The 13,965-nt window shown below is 36.5% G+C and overlaps 3 protein-coding genes across 3 annotated transcripts; all 3 read left to right on the top strand.

Annotated features, from left to right (window-relative positions):
• The first annotated feature begins 226 nt into the window (after nt 1-226).
• Nucleotides 227-2,508, top strand: LOC141834647 (guanosine nucleotide diphosphate dissociation inhibitor At5g09550-like). The gene is made up of 12 exons (XM_074721974.1): nt 227-376; nt 464-547; nt 641-748; nt 814-986; nt 1,081-1,192; nt 1,264-1,344; nt 1,428-1,490; nt 1,572-1,673; nt 1,772-1,896; nt 1,992-2,202; nt 2,290-2,364; nt 2,449-2,508. Exons 1-12 carry the CDS (start codon nt 227-229, stop codon nt 2,506-2,508), a joined length of 1,344 nt encoding a protein of 447 aa, XP_074578075.1.
• Nucleotides 2,509-3,558: 1,050 nt separating this feature from the next.
• LOC141834632 (histone H2B-like) lies at nt 3,559-4,339 on the top strand. Its single transcript, XM_074721961.1, has one exon. It carries the CDS (start codon nt 3,603-3,605, stop codon nt 4,068-4,070), a length of 468 nt encoding a protein of 155 aa, XP_074578062.1. The 5' UTR covers nt 3,559-3,602; the 3' UTR covers nt 4,071-4,339.
• Nucleotides 4,340-11,202: 6,863 nt separating this feature from the next.
• LOC141834648 (guanosine nucleotide diphosphate dissociation inhibitor At5g09550-like) lies at nt 11,203-13,897 on the top strand. The gene is made up of 12 exons (XM_074721976.1): nt 11,203-11,352; nt 11,438-11,521; nt 11,614-11,721; nt 11,785-11,957; nt 12,056-12,167; nt 12,239-12,319; nt 12,401-12,463; nt 12,967-13,068; nt 13,157-13,281; nt 13,379-13,589; nt 13,677-13,751; nt 13,838-13,897. The coding sequence occupies exons 1-12, from the start codon at nt 11,203-11,205 to the stop codon at nt 13,895-13,897; spliced, it is 1,344 nt and encodes a 447-aa protein (XP_074578077.1).
• The last annotated feature ends 68 nt before the right edge of the window (nt 13,898-13,965 follow it).

The following is a 13,965-nucleotide window of genomic DNA, read 5'->3' as shown; positions in this document are numbered from 1 at the left end:
ATCTATAGCAATTTTTTACTAAATGACACTTGGGCAATGGTAAATCATGACCACTTATCATTCTAATGGTCACACAACATTGTCGCTTTGTCTTCTTACCGAAAGACTTCTCTCTACATTCTTCACCATCACCTATTAATTCATCTCTTCCTTTTGTCTCAACTACTTAATTTTCTCACTGAAATCAAATCTTTCATTTACTTTTCTTTCTCTTTTCTCCGGAGCAATGGATGAGGAATACGATGTGATCGTACTTGGCACCGGCCTCAAAGAATGCATTCTGAGTGGTCTCCTATCCGTAGAGGGTCTTAAGGTCCTTCACATGGATAGAAATGACTATTACGGTGGAGAATCAACATCACTTAGTCTTAATCAGGTCGATTCGAATTTTCCAATGAAGTTAGATAAGAATTTCATTAGATTTTATATTTATTATTATTATTATTATTATTGAAAAAAATAGATTTGGAAAAGATTTAGAGGTGATGATAGCCCTCCGGAGGCATTGGGTTTGAGCAAGGAGTACAATGTGGACATGATACCTAAGGTTTTTATTTTTATTTTTTGATATTGATAATTATCATTTTACAATTAATTAATTCTCTAAACCTATTTGATTTATTTTTAATTAACTTCTTAGTTCATGATGGCAAACGGTGGCCTTGTCCGGGTTCTCATCCGCACCGGTGTTACCAAATACTTAAATTTTAAAGCAGTGGATGGCAGCTTTGTTTACAATAACGGAAAGGTACAGATGATGACGACTAATTCTCTCTCTCAGATCACTCGTCATTAATTTCATGCCTTCATCAGATATATAAAGTGCCAGCCACTGATGTTGAAGCTCTAAAATCAACTCTGATGGGGCTTTTTGAGAAGCGCCGCGCTCGCAAGTTGTTCATCTATGTGCAAGATTACGAGGAGGATGATCCAAAGTCCCACGAAGGGCTTGACCTAAGCACAGTCACCACTAGAGAAGTCATTTCGTATGATCCAAACATTGCATTTTGTTCCTAATTTCCTTGTTTATTTTCGTATGTTTAAATTGTTCTTTTTTTTTGTTTGTTTTTGTTGGATTAGCAAATATGGTTTGGACGATAACACTGTCGATTTCATTGGGCATGCATTGGCACTTCACCCAGATGATAGCTACTTGGATCAGCCTGCAATTCACACCGTAAAGAGGATGAAGGTAATTAAGAGCAAACTTTATTTGATCCTCTTCTTTTTCTTCTTATTTTCACAATTGTGTTATCGGAGCAGCTATATGCTGAATCGTTGGCTCGGTTTCAAGGAGGGTCTCCTTATATTTATCCTCTCTACGGGCTTGGAGAGCTTCCTCAGGTTTTACTTTTCTTTTTTTTTCTCTCCATTTTTTCAGTTCGATTATAGTTGTATTGTACATAATTAAGTTCATTAATTTGTAGGGTTTTGCTCGACTAAGTGCTGTTTATGGTGGCACGTACATGCTCAACAAGCCTCAATGCAAGGTGATGATAATTAACTTAATCCTTCCTAATTTTTAGTTAAATGTAAAGAGAATTAAATATGCATTGTTTATTCAATAAAAGGTAGAGTTTGATGAAAATGGAAAAGCCATTGGTGTGACATCTGAAGGTGAAACTGCTAAATGTAAAAAAATAGTTTGTGATCCTTCTTACTTGCCTGATAAGGTATCATACAATTCCTTAATAGCATTATTATTATTATTATTATATTTTTTTTTAAAAAAATGAAGAATTAATATCATACTTAATTGAAATTTTAACAGGTGAAGAAGGTTGGAAGAGTGGCCAGAGCAATCTGCATAATGAGCCATCCAATTCCAGACACCAACAACTCACATTCAGTGCAGCTTATTATACCTCAAAAGCAATTAGGCAGGAAATCTGACATGTAGGTTTTTCTTCAACTATGTAAATCCTTTTAAATATATATATTTTTACTTTATGAATCGTAATCGATGCCTTTTGTTGTTGTTGTTGTTGCAGGTACTTGTTTTGCTGTTCTTATGCTCACAATGTTGCTCCAAAAGGGAAGTACATAGCCTTTGTCAGCACTGAAGCTGAGACGGATGAGCCTGAGACAGAGCTCAAGCCTGGCATTGATCTCCTGGGACCAGTAGATGAAACCTTCTTTGATATCTATGACAGATATGAACCCATCAACAACCATGAAGAGGATAATTGCTTCGTCTCCACTGTAATAATTCACACGAATCTTTTTTTCTTTCTTTCAACGAAATTTTTTGCAAGAAAAAGGGGAAAATGTTTCTGATATATATTGCAGAGTTATGATGCAACAACACACTTTGAGTCCACAGTCCAAGACGTGATCTCCATGTACAAGAAGATCACTGGAAAGGTATTTATATATAGTGAAGTATTTTTTTTAACAAAAAGGAGAATAATATGCATTTTGGGTGAATTTCTATTTTGTTGTTGACAGGAGCTTGATTTGTCTGTGGATCTCAGTGCTGCCAGTGCTGCAGCCAGTGAGGATGCTTAGTTGTCTTAAGTTTGTTTACGGAATAAGAAATTTCATAGATTGATGAAGTTTTTTTCAGGTTGTGATGATGATTAATTCTCAGTTATACATCAGTCTTTTTCTATTGTATATTTGGAATATTTTAAAGAGATTTAATTGTACCGATTTGCAGTTCAAACCTGTGGTTTGAACATTAATTATTTTTTCTGAAATCAATTGGAAATTTTTTTATGGTCACATTATTGCAATAATTTTTTTGAGATTGGAAATGATAAAGATTATATATAGTTTTAACTTTTCATTCTCACTTGTGTGTGGTTTGGCCACGCCATTTCATTATTTAATTTGTTAATATTTATAAATAAAAATATGCCCATCAATAAAATAAATAATTTTATAATATTAAATTTACTAATCAACTAAATAAAATTTAAAATATACTATCAAACGAGTTTAGGACATAATATTCGATTAAAATCAAACTGAATTAAATTAAATTAATCTAACCGAACTAAAACTTTTTTAAACTAATCGACCCGACTATATTTTTAAATAAAAATTAAATAAATTGAATTAATAAAAGACTTATTAATATAATTTTTGCTTGAATGAATTGAAATAATTAAATTATTTAAATATTATAAAAAATTATCATCAGGATTTATAAATTTACTTATAAATTTATAAATTATTTTTTATTTTAGTTAATTTAATTTATTAATTTAATCGAATAAAAAATTTTAAAATTAAAATTGAATTGAATTAATCGAATTAATTGATTTTTATAGAAAAAATTAAAATTTTAAAATAATTAAATTAAAAATTTAAATTTAATCGTATGGATAAATTTATTTGATTTAATTAAATTTTTAGATCCGTGTCGCTTCGGCGATTGGTCTAAAGAATCTCAGCCGTTCATATGGTTTACTTGCATGTTCGATCCAACCATCTTTAAAGAGCGCACGTCATCGATCCGCAACAGAGTCGTGTTACCCAATCACCGCCCTTTCTTTTCTCTTTATAAACTCCAACCCGTGGCTTTTTTCTCCATCTCGTCTTTTCCTACCCGGCATCTCCGATCCCTCTCCTGCCTTTGCTCTTGATCGCGATCTCCCATGGCGCCCAAGGCCGAGAAGAAACCCGCGGAAAAGAAGCCCGCCGCATCCGACAAGCCGGCGGAGGAGAAGGAGAAGAAGGCCGCTGCCGAAAAAGCCCCGGCGGAGAAGAAGCCCAAGGCCGGCAAGCGTCTCCCCTCCAAGGACGGCGCTGCCGCCGGAGATAAGAAAAGGAAGGCCAAGAAGAAGTCCACCGAGACCTACAAGATATACATATTCAAGGTGCTCAAGCAGGTGCACCCGGATATTGGCATCTCCAGCAAGGCCATGTCGATCATGAACTCCTTCATCAACGACATATTTGAGAAGCTCGCGCACGAGGCCTCCCGCCTTGCTCGCTACAACAAGAAGCCCACCATCACATCACGCGAGATCCAGACCTCCGTTCGCCTCGTTCTCCCCGGGGAGCTCGCCAAGCACGCGGTCTCCGAGGGCACCAAGGCCGTGACCAAATTTACCAGCTCCTAAACCAATGAAGCTCGATAGAGCTTTGGATGGATCCTTGGCGGAGTTCGGATTCTAGGGTTTTTGGCGATTTTTGCACTTGTGATTTGTTTTCCCTTTTTAATGGTAGATTAATGCTTATGTAACATACTGCCCCGACATCAGTAACCATAGATGACTGTCCTTTGGTTTTGCTGTTTTGGTTGATTAATGAATCATCAACTGACGTGGGGATGTAAAGGAAGCAACTGTTTTTGAATCAACTTATATTAGCTTTTCAGAAATGTGTTGCTGATGTCGATATTTTAGATAGGAATTTTGATATCATATAAAATTATCTATAACCAATGTTCATGATTATTCTGAATCCGTTTGTTAGATGATCATAATGTTGATCCACACAAATATATCTTTTTGTTGAATGTTAGCAACTGAGTTTTAATTAACACTAATGCTCGGCTCTTCCCATTGTTATTTTATCATCAGCATCTGTTCGTGAGAATGAATCAAAAAATATTTTTTGATGGAGATGGATAATCATTGGTTGAACGGAGAGCTTATAATCAGCACCCCTCCTTGTATTATCTATGAACATCCTTCTCTACCTAGCGCAGATGATTGTTACTTGCTATTAATAGATATGTTTTCATGATTTATTCCTTTTAAAAAGTGTGGGGCGCTACCAATAACTCTACCTTATATTTTAATCCAATACTACATTTTATTAATTATTATTTGGAATTGATGTTAAGTTGTGAGTCTCTTTTAGTTCCATCAATTTTAATTTTATTGATTTGGGTGGCAAAGGCGTCATGTTATTTTTTATTACCAACAGACGTTAGTTCAGAAGCAAGAGAAGGCCTTTTGCTTCAATACAATGATGCTCTCAATAAAGACTGATTGAAGATTGCCTCAGCATCTCAATTCCACATGGCCCTTCCTTTCCTCCCTGTGGATCTCATGGAAGCTCTCCACAACCGCTGGCAGTTCAAAAATTATAAGTACAAACCATTTGAATCTCCTCTAAAGTCAATAATTATAACAAAACAAAACAATCTGAACCCTAACAGTTAAAATTACTCTTGCACCTGGTGTGTACAACTGATATATTTGACTCAATACACCTCAAAATTGTAACTTTGTTTCACAATATCAGTACCGGCATTGGCGGTAGTAAAGGTTTAGATTCTGGAGGAAGTGCCTTTGTATATGGAACTTTAACCATTTTTGTGTAGTTTTCCAGGGTATGATTTTCTTCGCTTATTGTATCATTTTCCATTGTATCTTCAGCTTGTTTTAAGCCTGCTGCGATATTTGATAGGCATCCGCAACAGATTGAAGCTTAGTAACAATTTCTTCATTTCCCAGCATGATAAGGATGATGAGGCCTTTGAGTTCGCGTTGCGCTGTTTCAGTAAGAGACATGCCCTTCAAATGCTCCACAAGTGCTAGCTCCTCTCCAGGGCTGTTCAGTAGCAAATAATGAGAAGGAATTAAACAAATTTTGATTTCCATCCGACTAATGAAAAGAATCAGTAAGCCCTAATTATTTGCGAAAAAGACACAGTTGCGCTCGACGTCGAAGGCGGACAGCAGAAGCGCCTCGCCCTCGAATTGCAACTCGATATCCAGCGAGAGCTGCGACGAAACCTTTAAATTCTTCATTATTTTCACTTTGGTGACCCAAATGCGGAATCTGAATCAATCTTGTAGCAAAGGAGAAAAATGCGGTGTTTGCTTGTGACGCTCCGTAGGAGCTAGGCTTGTCACAATGTTAGTTTTGCTCTCCGCATGTGAACTATAACAATATTAAAGTAAAATATAGTAAATCTAATTAAAAATATATATGACTATATGTATATTTTTGAATTAACTTTATTAATAGTATGTATATATTGTAACAATTTACTTGGTAATCAAAGAAAAGATAGAGTGACCACAAAATGCAAAGTGGAAATAAAAAGATGTGCACGAAAATATAATTAAAAGGGCAACAACATAATTTGACATTTATGTTATTTTCTTGACATTTGTATTGTCTTCTTCATTATATTCATTAGTTCTCCTAAATTTCTCATTTTTCAACATTTGTATAGTCTTATTTTATCCAGCACTCAATCTAATATATTAAGTAGGTGAACAACATGTAATATCATCAACAAAGATGTGTCGTATAGGTAAAAGTGAACCACCTGCATTCTACCTAATATGAACGTATCATATATAAATGAAAATCTTAAGATGAGCGACTTGCTACCCACTCGAGAATATTACATCGTATATGAGAATGAACGACTTGCAATTCACTCATAACGAAATGCATTGTATATGAAAGTAAACGACCTGTAATTTACTCATAACGAAATGCATCGTATGTATGCACATATACATATATAAATCGGGTGAACAACCTGCAATCCACCCAAACGAGATGTATCGTATGTTCATGACGAGAACGACCTGCAATCCATCCAATACGAAATATATCATGTGAATGCATATATATAAATACACACGTATATAGGGTGAACGACTTGCACTCCACCCAAAAAGTGTCTCACATAAAAATAGGATGAACGCTTGCAATCCATCCCGTGAAGAAAAATCATCTCAATTTAGCTAAAGCCCACAAACATGCGAAAAAAACTCAAAAATCCTCTATACCCGGAGTCAACCGTTCTATATTACAAATAATCACACAAACTCTTAAAAGGCAAAATCAAAGCTCAAGACTATAAGTAATCACGAAATTCTTGAGGGCCAAGCCAACACTCTATAATGTAAGGATTACATTTATTATCTTGACAATTTAATATTAATGATAATGCATCTCTTTCAAAACACAGAATTCATAACTCTAAATATAATTATTGCATCTATTATTTTGTTAATTAAGCACAGTGCTAAAGTAACTCCTCAAGCGCGGAGCTAAACTAGAGACAAACAAGATAAATATCGACTAAAAATAAAAGAGCAAGCAATATGATAAAAAATATTCAAGCAGTAAGAATAGAAATAATATTAAAATTAACTCTATTTTTCTTTAATATCTACTTTCATGAATTTAAATCATGCACAAGGTAAGTATAGCGAAACAAACAAGAAAACTCCACCTCAAAGTAGAATCCACATTCGTACAAGTTGACTCCTGATGCGGGGAGTCAAGGGAGATGACGTGGTTTTCCTTCAAGGCACCGTCAGGTCAAAGTCTAGGCCACGACGGCAGGCTCTCCCTCTCGGCAAGGGAGACTCTCGTCGCGGAGGCTCTCCCTTTCGGCAAGGGAGCCTCCCGTCTCGGCAAGCTCTCCCTCTCGGCAAGGGAGACTCTCGTTTCGATAAGCCCTCCCTCTCGACAAGGGAGACTCTCATTTCGGCAAGCCCTCCCTCTTGGCAAGGAAGACTCTCGTTTCAGCAAGCTTTCCCTCTCGGCAGGGGAGACTCTCGTTTCGGCAAGCTTTCCCTCTCGGCAGGGGAGACTCTCGTTTTGGCAAGCTTTCCCTCTCGGCAGGGGAGACTCTCGTCTCGGCAAGCCCTCCCTCTCGGCAAAAGAGACTCATGTCTTCCCTAACCTTCTCTTCCGGTGGAGGAGGGCACCCAGCTTGTCCCTTGGTGTAGACGTCGAACGGCTCTCCCCGGAGAGTTCCGCTATGTCTCTTTCACTTCCTCATATAAGCCCGGCCACTCCGCCTCTGTCAGGCTAGACTTTAGCTTTAACTACAACCTTCTGACACCGGTTGTGGGCGTCGCCCTTGTAAGAGGAACGGGTCAGTCAATGGCTCAGGCGCAGTTGCTTCTGGCGTTAGTCCTTGTTACGCCACCGCATTAAGGGCGCATCCAGTCGTTATACGTGGCTCCCTCCTCTAACCTCGTGGCTTGCACACATTACCATAAAAAAGATATGAGGAATTAGGCTCGAGCTTCCCCTATGCATATAACCCAAAATAGAGGGGACAGAAGGAAGGTTCTTCGGATAATCGTGTATGGGCCCGAGGTGTACCGTAGCTGATCCCCTATGCGAGACCCAAAGGTTGATTATAAAAGGAATAACTCATCACCATGCAGGAGGTCAGTGTCTGGGAAACTCTCTCACTGCTTTTCTTATTACTTCTTGCTTCTCCTTGTCGGAACCCTAACTTGAACGTCGGAGTGGCTTATCGGGACCCCCGGGCGCCATTCTAACCTCTCTTGTGGAGTGTGTTTCAGGATTCTCCTGACGGTGGTGCCTCGAGACGCCCCTAGTTCAACTCGATCGTAGGATCGCCTACATCAGACGGTTCGTTGACTGTGGCTTGACCTTCCGCGGCATTTAGCCGGAACAACTCCTATATCTCGAGGTTTCACCTCTTAGTCAACCTCAAAAGGGGTAATTTACTCAAATCCGTAGCTTTAGGAGATGCAGAACCAAACCTTAGCCACTTATCATCTGCATAAAATTGTACTATGTTCTTAATCAGCCACCCCAATGGCTCTAATTTTTCTTTTGTTTTTAAATTGTAGCACATATGAATGTTACCCATTTGTTTAACCAATGTCAGCCATCAATGGTCAAATGGTGTTAGCCTCCAAGTGGTGCATATACATGTTACGCCTCTGCCTCCACGCCTTGCTACTAAATCCCTTCTTCCTAAGCACATGGTGTTATATTCCTGATCTAAGCACATGGTGTTATATTCCTGATCTGATTTGTGCCAATCCACCATGAGTCATTAGGATTAAAGCTCTCGAGATACCGACGGTGGTTGGCAACAAAGGCTTTTGATGGAAGGCTCAATTATTGAAAGTGGATTGTTGCAAGGGAGACTAACGGCGAAGATAGGCTGATAGGAACTTGTGTCCTATTTTGTAAAAAAAAAAAAAAAAAAAAGATAAACGAAAAGAGATAAATTGGGGATCAACCTCCAATAATTTGATTAATCAAAATTATTTATTTTATTGTTTATCAAAAAATTACATAATAATTCTATATATAATATTGAGTAAATATAAAAATATTAATAAATCTAATAATCTATTGAAAAGATAATTATAAATTAATAATAAATTTAATAATATATTTTAAAAGATAATATTAGATAATATTTTAAAAGTATTAAAATAAGTCCATTTAGGGATTGTATAATAGGCTGTTGTCACGGATTGTATAATAGTCTGTATGACAACAGACAAGTGGCAACATAAGGCCGAATGCATGACGATGTCGAGATGTGCAGTTCTTGCATTCATGGGCGGAGGTAATGTAGGCCCAGTGTGGGCAGCTGGCCCAGTGGGCAGCTGCCCACACTGGGCCCAAAAAAAATGGTACATGAAATAAAAAAAAAAGAATAAAATCATAATCATTAAATGATAAACTCATTAGAGAAAAGAGTATGCAATGAATCTTCAAGGTCAAACACAGTCTACTAGAACTTGCTCAATTCATGAAGGTATTTATTAGAAGCTATAGACAAATACAATCACATTGAAACATCTTTTCTACTAATTTATAACTCCCCATCACAATCCATCAGAAATAATAAATTTGCATAATTATCATGTTGATTTATTCTATGGCGTTATTGATATGTCACTTCAAAAGTTAAATGGTCATTTCTCAAAGACAGTACAGATCAGTTACTACTTTGTGTTGCTTGTTTGTGCCCACAAAATTCATTTTTGACTTTTGATAAAAAAAAATTGATGTCTAACTGAGTTTTATCCATAAGATTTCTCAAGATTTAATCTTATCATACTTGATGATCAACTTGAAACAATTGTAAATTAATTATTTTGTGGTGCTTTATGATTATAAGGTTTTATATTTTTTTACTTTATTAATTATATTTTATTGTTGCCTATAGGACTGCAAACGAATTGAAGAATATGCAAATATTGATATTTGAGTTCGAATTCGAAAAATATATGACATTCAACTATTTGAAGCTCGAAAACACAAATAAATTTGATTCGAGCTTGGTTCGAAATAAAATTCAAGTTTGGTTCGCTTTGTTCGAATCTCGATTCGTGCAGAATCGAACTATAGTTCGAAATGACTTAAATTCGAGTTTGATTCGAATTATTCGAGTTCGGCTCGTGAGTGGTTTGTGAACAATCGAGCAAAATATTATAAGTTCGAATTCGACTTGAAAAAATGATCAAACATCGAGTTTGACTTGAATTCGATAATTTTAAATATGAATCAAATATTTTTCAAGCCGACTCGAAAAGCTGACGAACATGTTCGATTCATTTGCACCCTAATTGCCTATACTGAATCAAGATCCTAGCTCCGTCTGCCTGCATTGACTTGCGCCCTTGGACGATCGACGTAGGCTGGCAAACGACGACGTCGCAGCTGGGTGACGAGCGACGACGAGACAATAAAAGAGAGAGATAAACAAAGTGGAGGCGTCGGGTGGCGGCAATATCGACGGTAGAGATGTGCGATGGTGGTGTTGTAAGGAAAATTTTGCGGCGTTTTAACATAGAGGTTAGGATTTTATGAGGAAGTTAGCATTTAGGGAAAACTAAAAAAGGTCGGCTACTTTTATTTGCAAGCCCAGTAAGTTCTAATAATTTCAACCCCACCCCTTCCTTTTATAATTTTTTTTTAGAGATATAACATCGCTCCAGTTCTTTGCACCCAACGCAATCGATGATGGGCCGGCGCCGCTTCTTCCACTCGCGGGAGGGCCGGAGCCGCTGCTGGTGCTCGCGGCTGGCGGAAGGAGGGAGTTCGGTACCCGGAAAAGGGGAGGCGAAAGAAACGGCGGCTCGAGTGGGAGAGAGAAAGGGTTCCCACTGTTGAACGAAGGGTTTAGAATCGTCTAATGAACCGAACCGGTTCAACTCTGTTCGCTCTCCATTTAACTCCAAATAAAAAAATTATGTAAAATTTTGAATTCATTTTTTTTTAAATAAATATTTTCTTTTGTTTTATGTCCGATTTAAAGATTAAAAAATGCATATCTATAGCAATTTTTTACTAAATGACAAGTGGGCAATGGTAAGTCATGACCACTTATCATTCTAATGGTCACACAACATTGTCGCTTTGTCTTCGCTCTCTCCGTTCTTCACCGTCACCTATTAATTCATCTCTTCCTTTTGTCTAACTACTTAATTTTCTCACTGAAATCAGATCTTTCATTTACTTTTCTTTCTCTTTTTCGTTGGAGCAATGGATGAAGAATACGATGTGATCGTACTTGGCACTGGCCTCAAGGAATGCATTCTAAGTGGTCTCCTCTCCGTCGAGGGCCTCAAGGTCCTCCACATGGATAGAAATGACTATTACGGTGGAGAATCAACATCACTTAGTCTTAATCAGGTTGATTCGAATTTTCCAATGAAGTTGGATAATAATTTCATTAGATTTTGTATTATTTATTATTTTATTTTTTTGAAAAAAATAGATTTGGAAGAGATTTAGAGGTGATGATAGCCCTCCGGAGGCATTGGGTTCGAGCAAGGAATACAATGTGGACATGATACCTAAGGTTTTTATTTTCTTTTTTGATATTGATAATTATCATTTTACAATTAATTAATTCTCTAAACCTATTTAACTTATTTTTAATTAATTTCTCAGTTCATGATGGCAAACGGTGCCCTTGTCCGAGTCCTCATCCGCACTGGCGTTACCAAATACTTGAATTTTAAAGCAGTGGATGGCAGCTTTGTTTACAACAACGGAAAGGTGCAGATGATGATAATTCTCTCTATATCTTTAAGCTCGTCGTTAATTCCATGCCTTTACCAGATATATAAAGTGCCAGCCACTGATGTTGAAGCTCTAAAATCAACTCTGATGGGGCTCTTTGAGAAGCGTCGCGCTCGCAAGTTGTTCATCTACGTGCAAGATTACGAGGAGGACGATCCGAAGTCCCACGAAGGACTTGACCTAAATACAGTCACCACTAGAGAAGTCATTTCGTATGATCCAAACATTGTATTTTGCCCTTAATTTCCTTGCTTATTTTCGTGTGTTCAAATTGTTCCTTTTTTTTGTTTGTTTGTTTTTGTTGGATTAGCAAATACGGGTTGGACGATAACACTGTCGATTTCATTGGGCATGCATTGGCACTTCACTCAAATGATAGCTACTTGGATGAGCCTGCAATTCACACTGTAAAGAGAATGAAGGTAATTAAGAGCAAACTTTAGTTACTTTTCTTCTTTTTCTTCTTGTTTTGACAATTGTGTTATTGGAGCAGCTATATGCTGAATCGTTGGCCCGGTTTCAAGGAGGGTCTCCTTATATTTATCCTCTCTACGGGCTTGGAGAGCTTCCTCAGGTTCTACTTTTCTTTTTTTTTTCTCTATGTTTCAATTCGATTATAGTTGTATTGTACATAATTAAGTTTATTAATTTGCAGGGTTTTGCTCGACTAAGTGCTGTTTATGGTGGCACGTACATGCTCAACAAGCCTCAATGCAAGGTGATGATAATTAATATTAGGGATGAGTAAAAATTCGATTAAATCGAATAAACTGATCGAATTTAAAAATTTGATTTGATTATTTTAAAATTTTAATTATTATTTTTAAAAAAATCGATTAATTCAGTTCAGTTTCGATTTTAAATTTTCTTATTCAATTAAACCGAATTAATCAAAATAAAAAAATTATAAATTCCTAAGTAAGTAAACTTATAAATCCTTAACTAATTGATAAATTTTTTATAATATTTTAAAAATTCAGTTATTTCGATTAATTTGATTGAAAACTGAATTAATCGGTATTTTATCGATTCGGTTTGTTCAATTTTTATTTGAAAATTTGATTGGTTCGAGTTTGTTCAAAAAAATTTAATTCGGTTCGATTTTGATTAATTCGGTTCGATTCAATTTTCACCGAATACTCAACCCTAATTAATATAATCCTTCCTAATTTTTAGTTAAATCTAAAGAGAATTAAATATGCATTGTTTATTCAATAAAAGGTAGAGTTTGATGAAGATGGAAAAGCCATTGGTGTGACATCTGAAGGTGAAACTGCTAAATGTAAAAAAATAGTCTGTGATCCTTCTTACTTGCCTGATAAGGTATCATACAAGTCCTTAATAACATTATTGTATATATATATATATATAAATGAAGAATTAATATCCTACTTAATTGAAATTTTAACAGGTGAAGAAGGTTGGAAGAGTGGCCAGAGCAATCTGCATAATGAGCCATCCAATTCCAGACACCAACAACTCACATTCAGTGCAGCTTATTCTACCTCAAAAGCAATTAGGCAAGAAATCTGATATGTAGGTTTTTCTTCAACTATGTAAATCCTTTTAAATATGTATATATTTTTACTTTATGAATCTTAATCAATGCCTTTTGTTGTTGTTGTTGTTGCAGGTATTTGTTTTGCTGTTCTTATGCTCACAATGTTGCTCCAAAAGGGAAGTACATAGCCTTTGTCAGCACTGAAGCTGAGACGGATGAGCCTGAGACAGAGCTCAAGCCTGGCATTGATCTCCTTGGACCAGTAGATGAAACCTTCTTTGATATCTATGACAGATATGAACCCATCAACAACCATGAAGAGGACAACTGCTTCATCTCCACTGTAATAATTCACACGAATCTTTTTTGCTTTCTTTCAACAAAATTTTCTGCAAGAAAAAGAGGAAAATGTTTCTGATATATATTGCAGAGTTATGATGCAACAACACACTTTGAGTCCACAGTCCAAGACGTGATCTCCATGTACAAGAAGATCACTGGAAAGGTATATATATATAGTGAAGTATTTTTTTTTAACAAAAAAGGAGAATAATATGCATTTTGGGTGAATTTCTATTTTGTTGTTGACAGGAGCTTGATTTGTCAGTGGATCTCAGTGCTGCCAGTGCTGCAGCCAGTGAGGATGCTTAGTTGTCTTAAGTTTGTTTACGGAATAAGAAATTTTATAGACTGATGAAGTTTTTTTCAGGTTGTGATGA

Source organism: Curcuma longa, chromosome 9 (genome assembly GCF_044706935.1).
Source record: "Curcuma longa cultivar G26 ecotype Majalengka, Jawa Barat chromosome 9, ITB_CL_G26_1.1, whole genome shotgun sequence".
NCBI lineage: Eukaryota > Viridiplantae > Streptophyta > Magnoliopsida > Zingiberales > Zingiberaceae > Curcuma > Curcuma longa.
Note: the sequence above shows the minus strand (reverse complement) of the source record. Positions and strands in the feature narration are given on the sequence as shown.

Excerpts from the sequence above, each read along its gene's own strand:
- LOC141834648 (XM_074721976.1), top strand. The coding sequence starts at position 11,203 with ATGGATGAAGAATACGATGTGATCGTACTTGGCACTGGCCTCAAGGAA. Across the intron at positions 11,722-11,784 it reads TTGTTTACAACAACGGAAAG|ATATATAAAGTGCCAGCCAC; the intron begins GTGCAGATGATG and ends TGCCTTTACCAG. Across the intron at positions 12,320-12,400 it reads GGCTTGGAGAGCTTCCTCAG|GGTTTTGCTCGACTAAGTGC; the intron begins GTTCTACTTTTC and ends ATTAATTTGCAG.
- LOC141834647 (XM_074721974.1), top strand. The coding sequence starts at position 227 with ATGGATGAGGAATACGATGTGATCGTACTTGGCACCGGCCTCAAAGAA. Across the intron at positions 1,674-1,771 it reads CTTCTTACTTGCCTGATAAG|GTGAAGAAGGTTGGAAGAGT; the intron begins GTATCATACAAT and ends AAATTTTAACAG. Across the intron at positions 2,203-2,289 it reads ATAATTGCTTCGTCTCCACT|AGTTATGATGCAACAACACA; the intron begins GTAATAATTCAC and ends TATATATTGCAG.
- LOC141834632 (XM_074721961.1), top strand. The coding sequence starts at position 3,603 with ATGGCGCCCAAGGCCGAGAAGAAACCCGCGGAAAAGAAGCCCGCCGCA.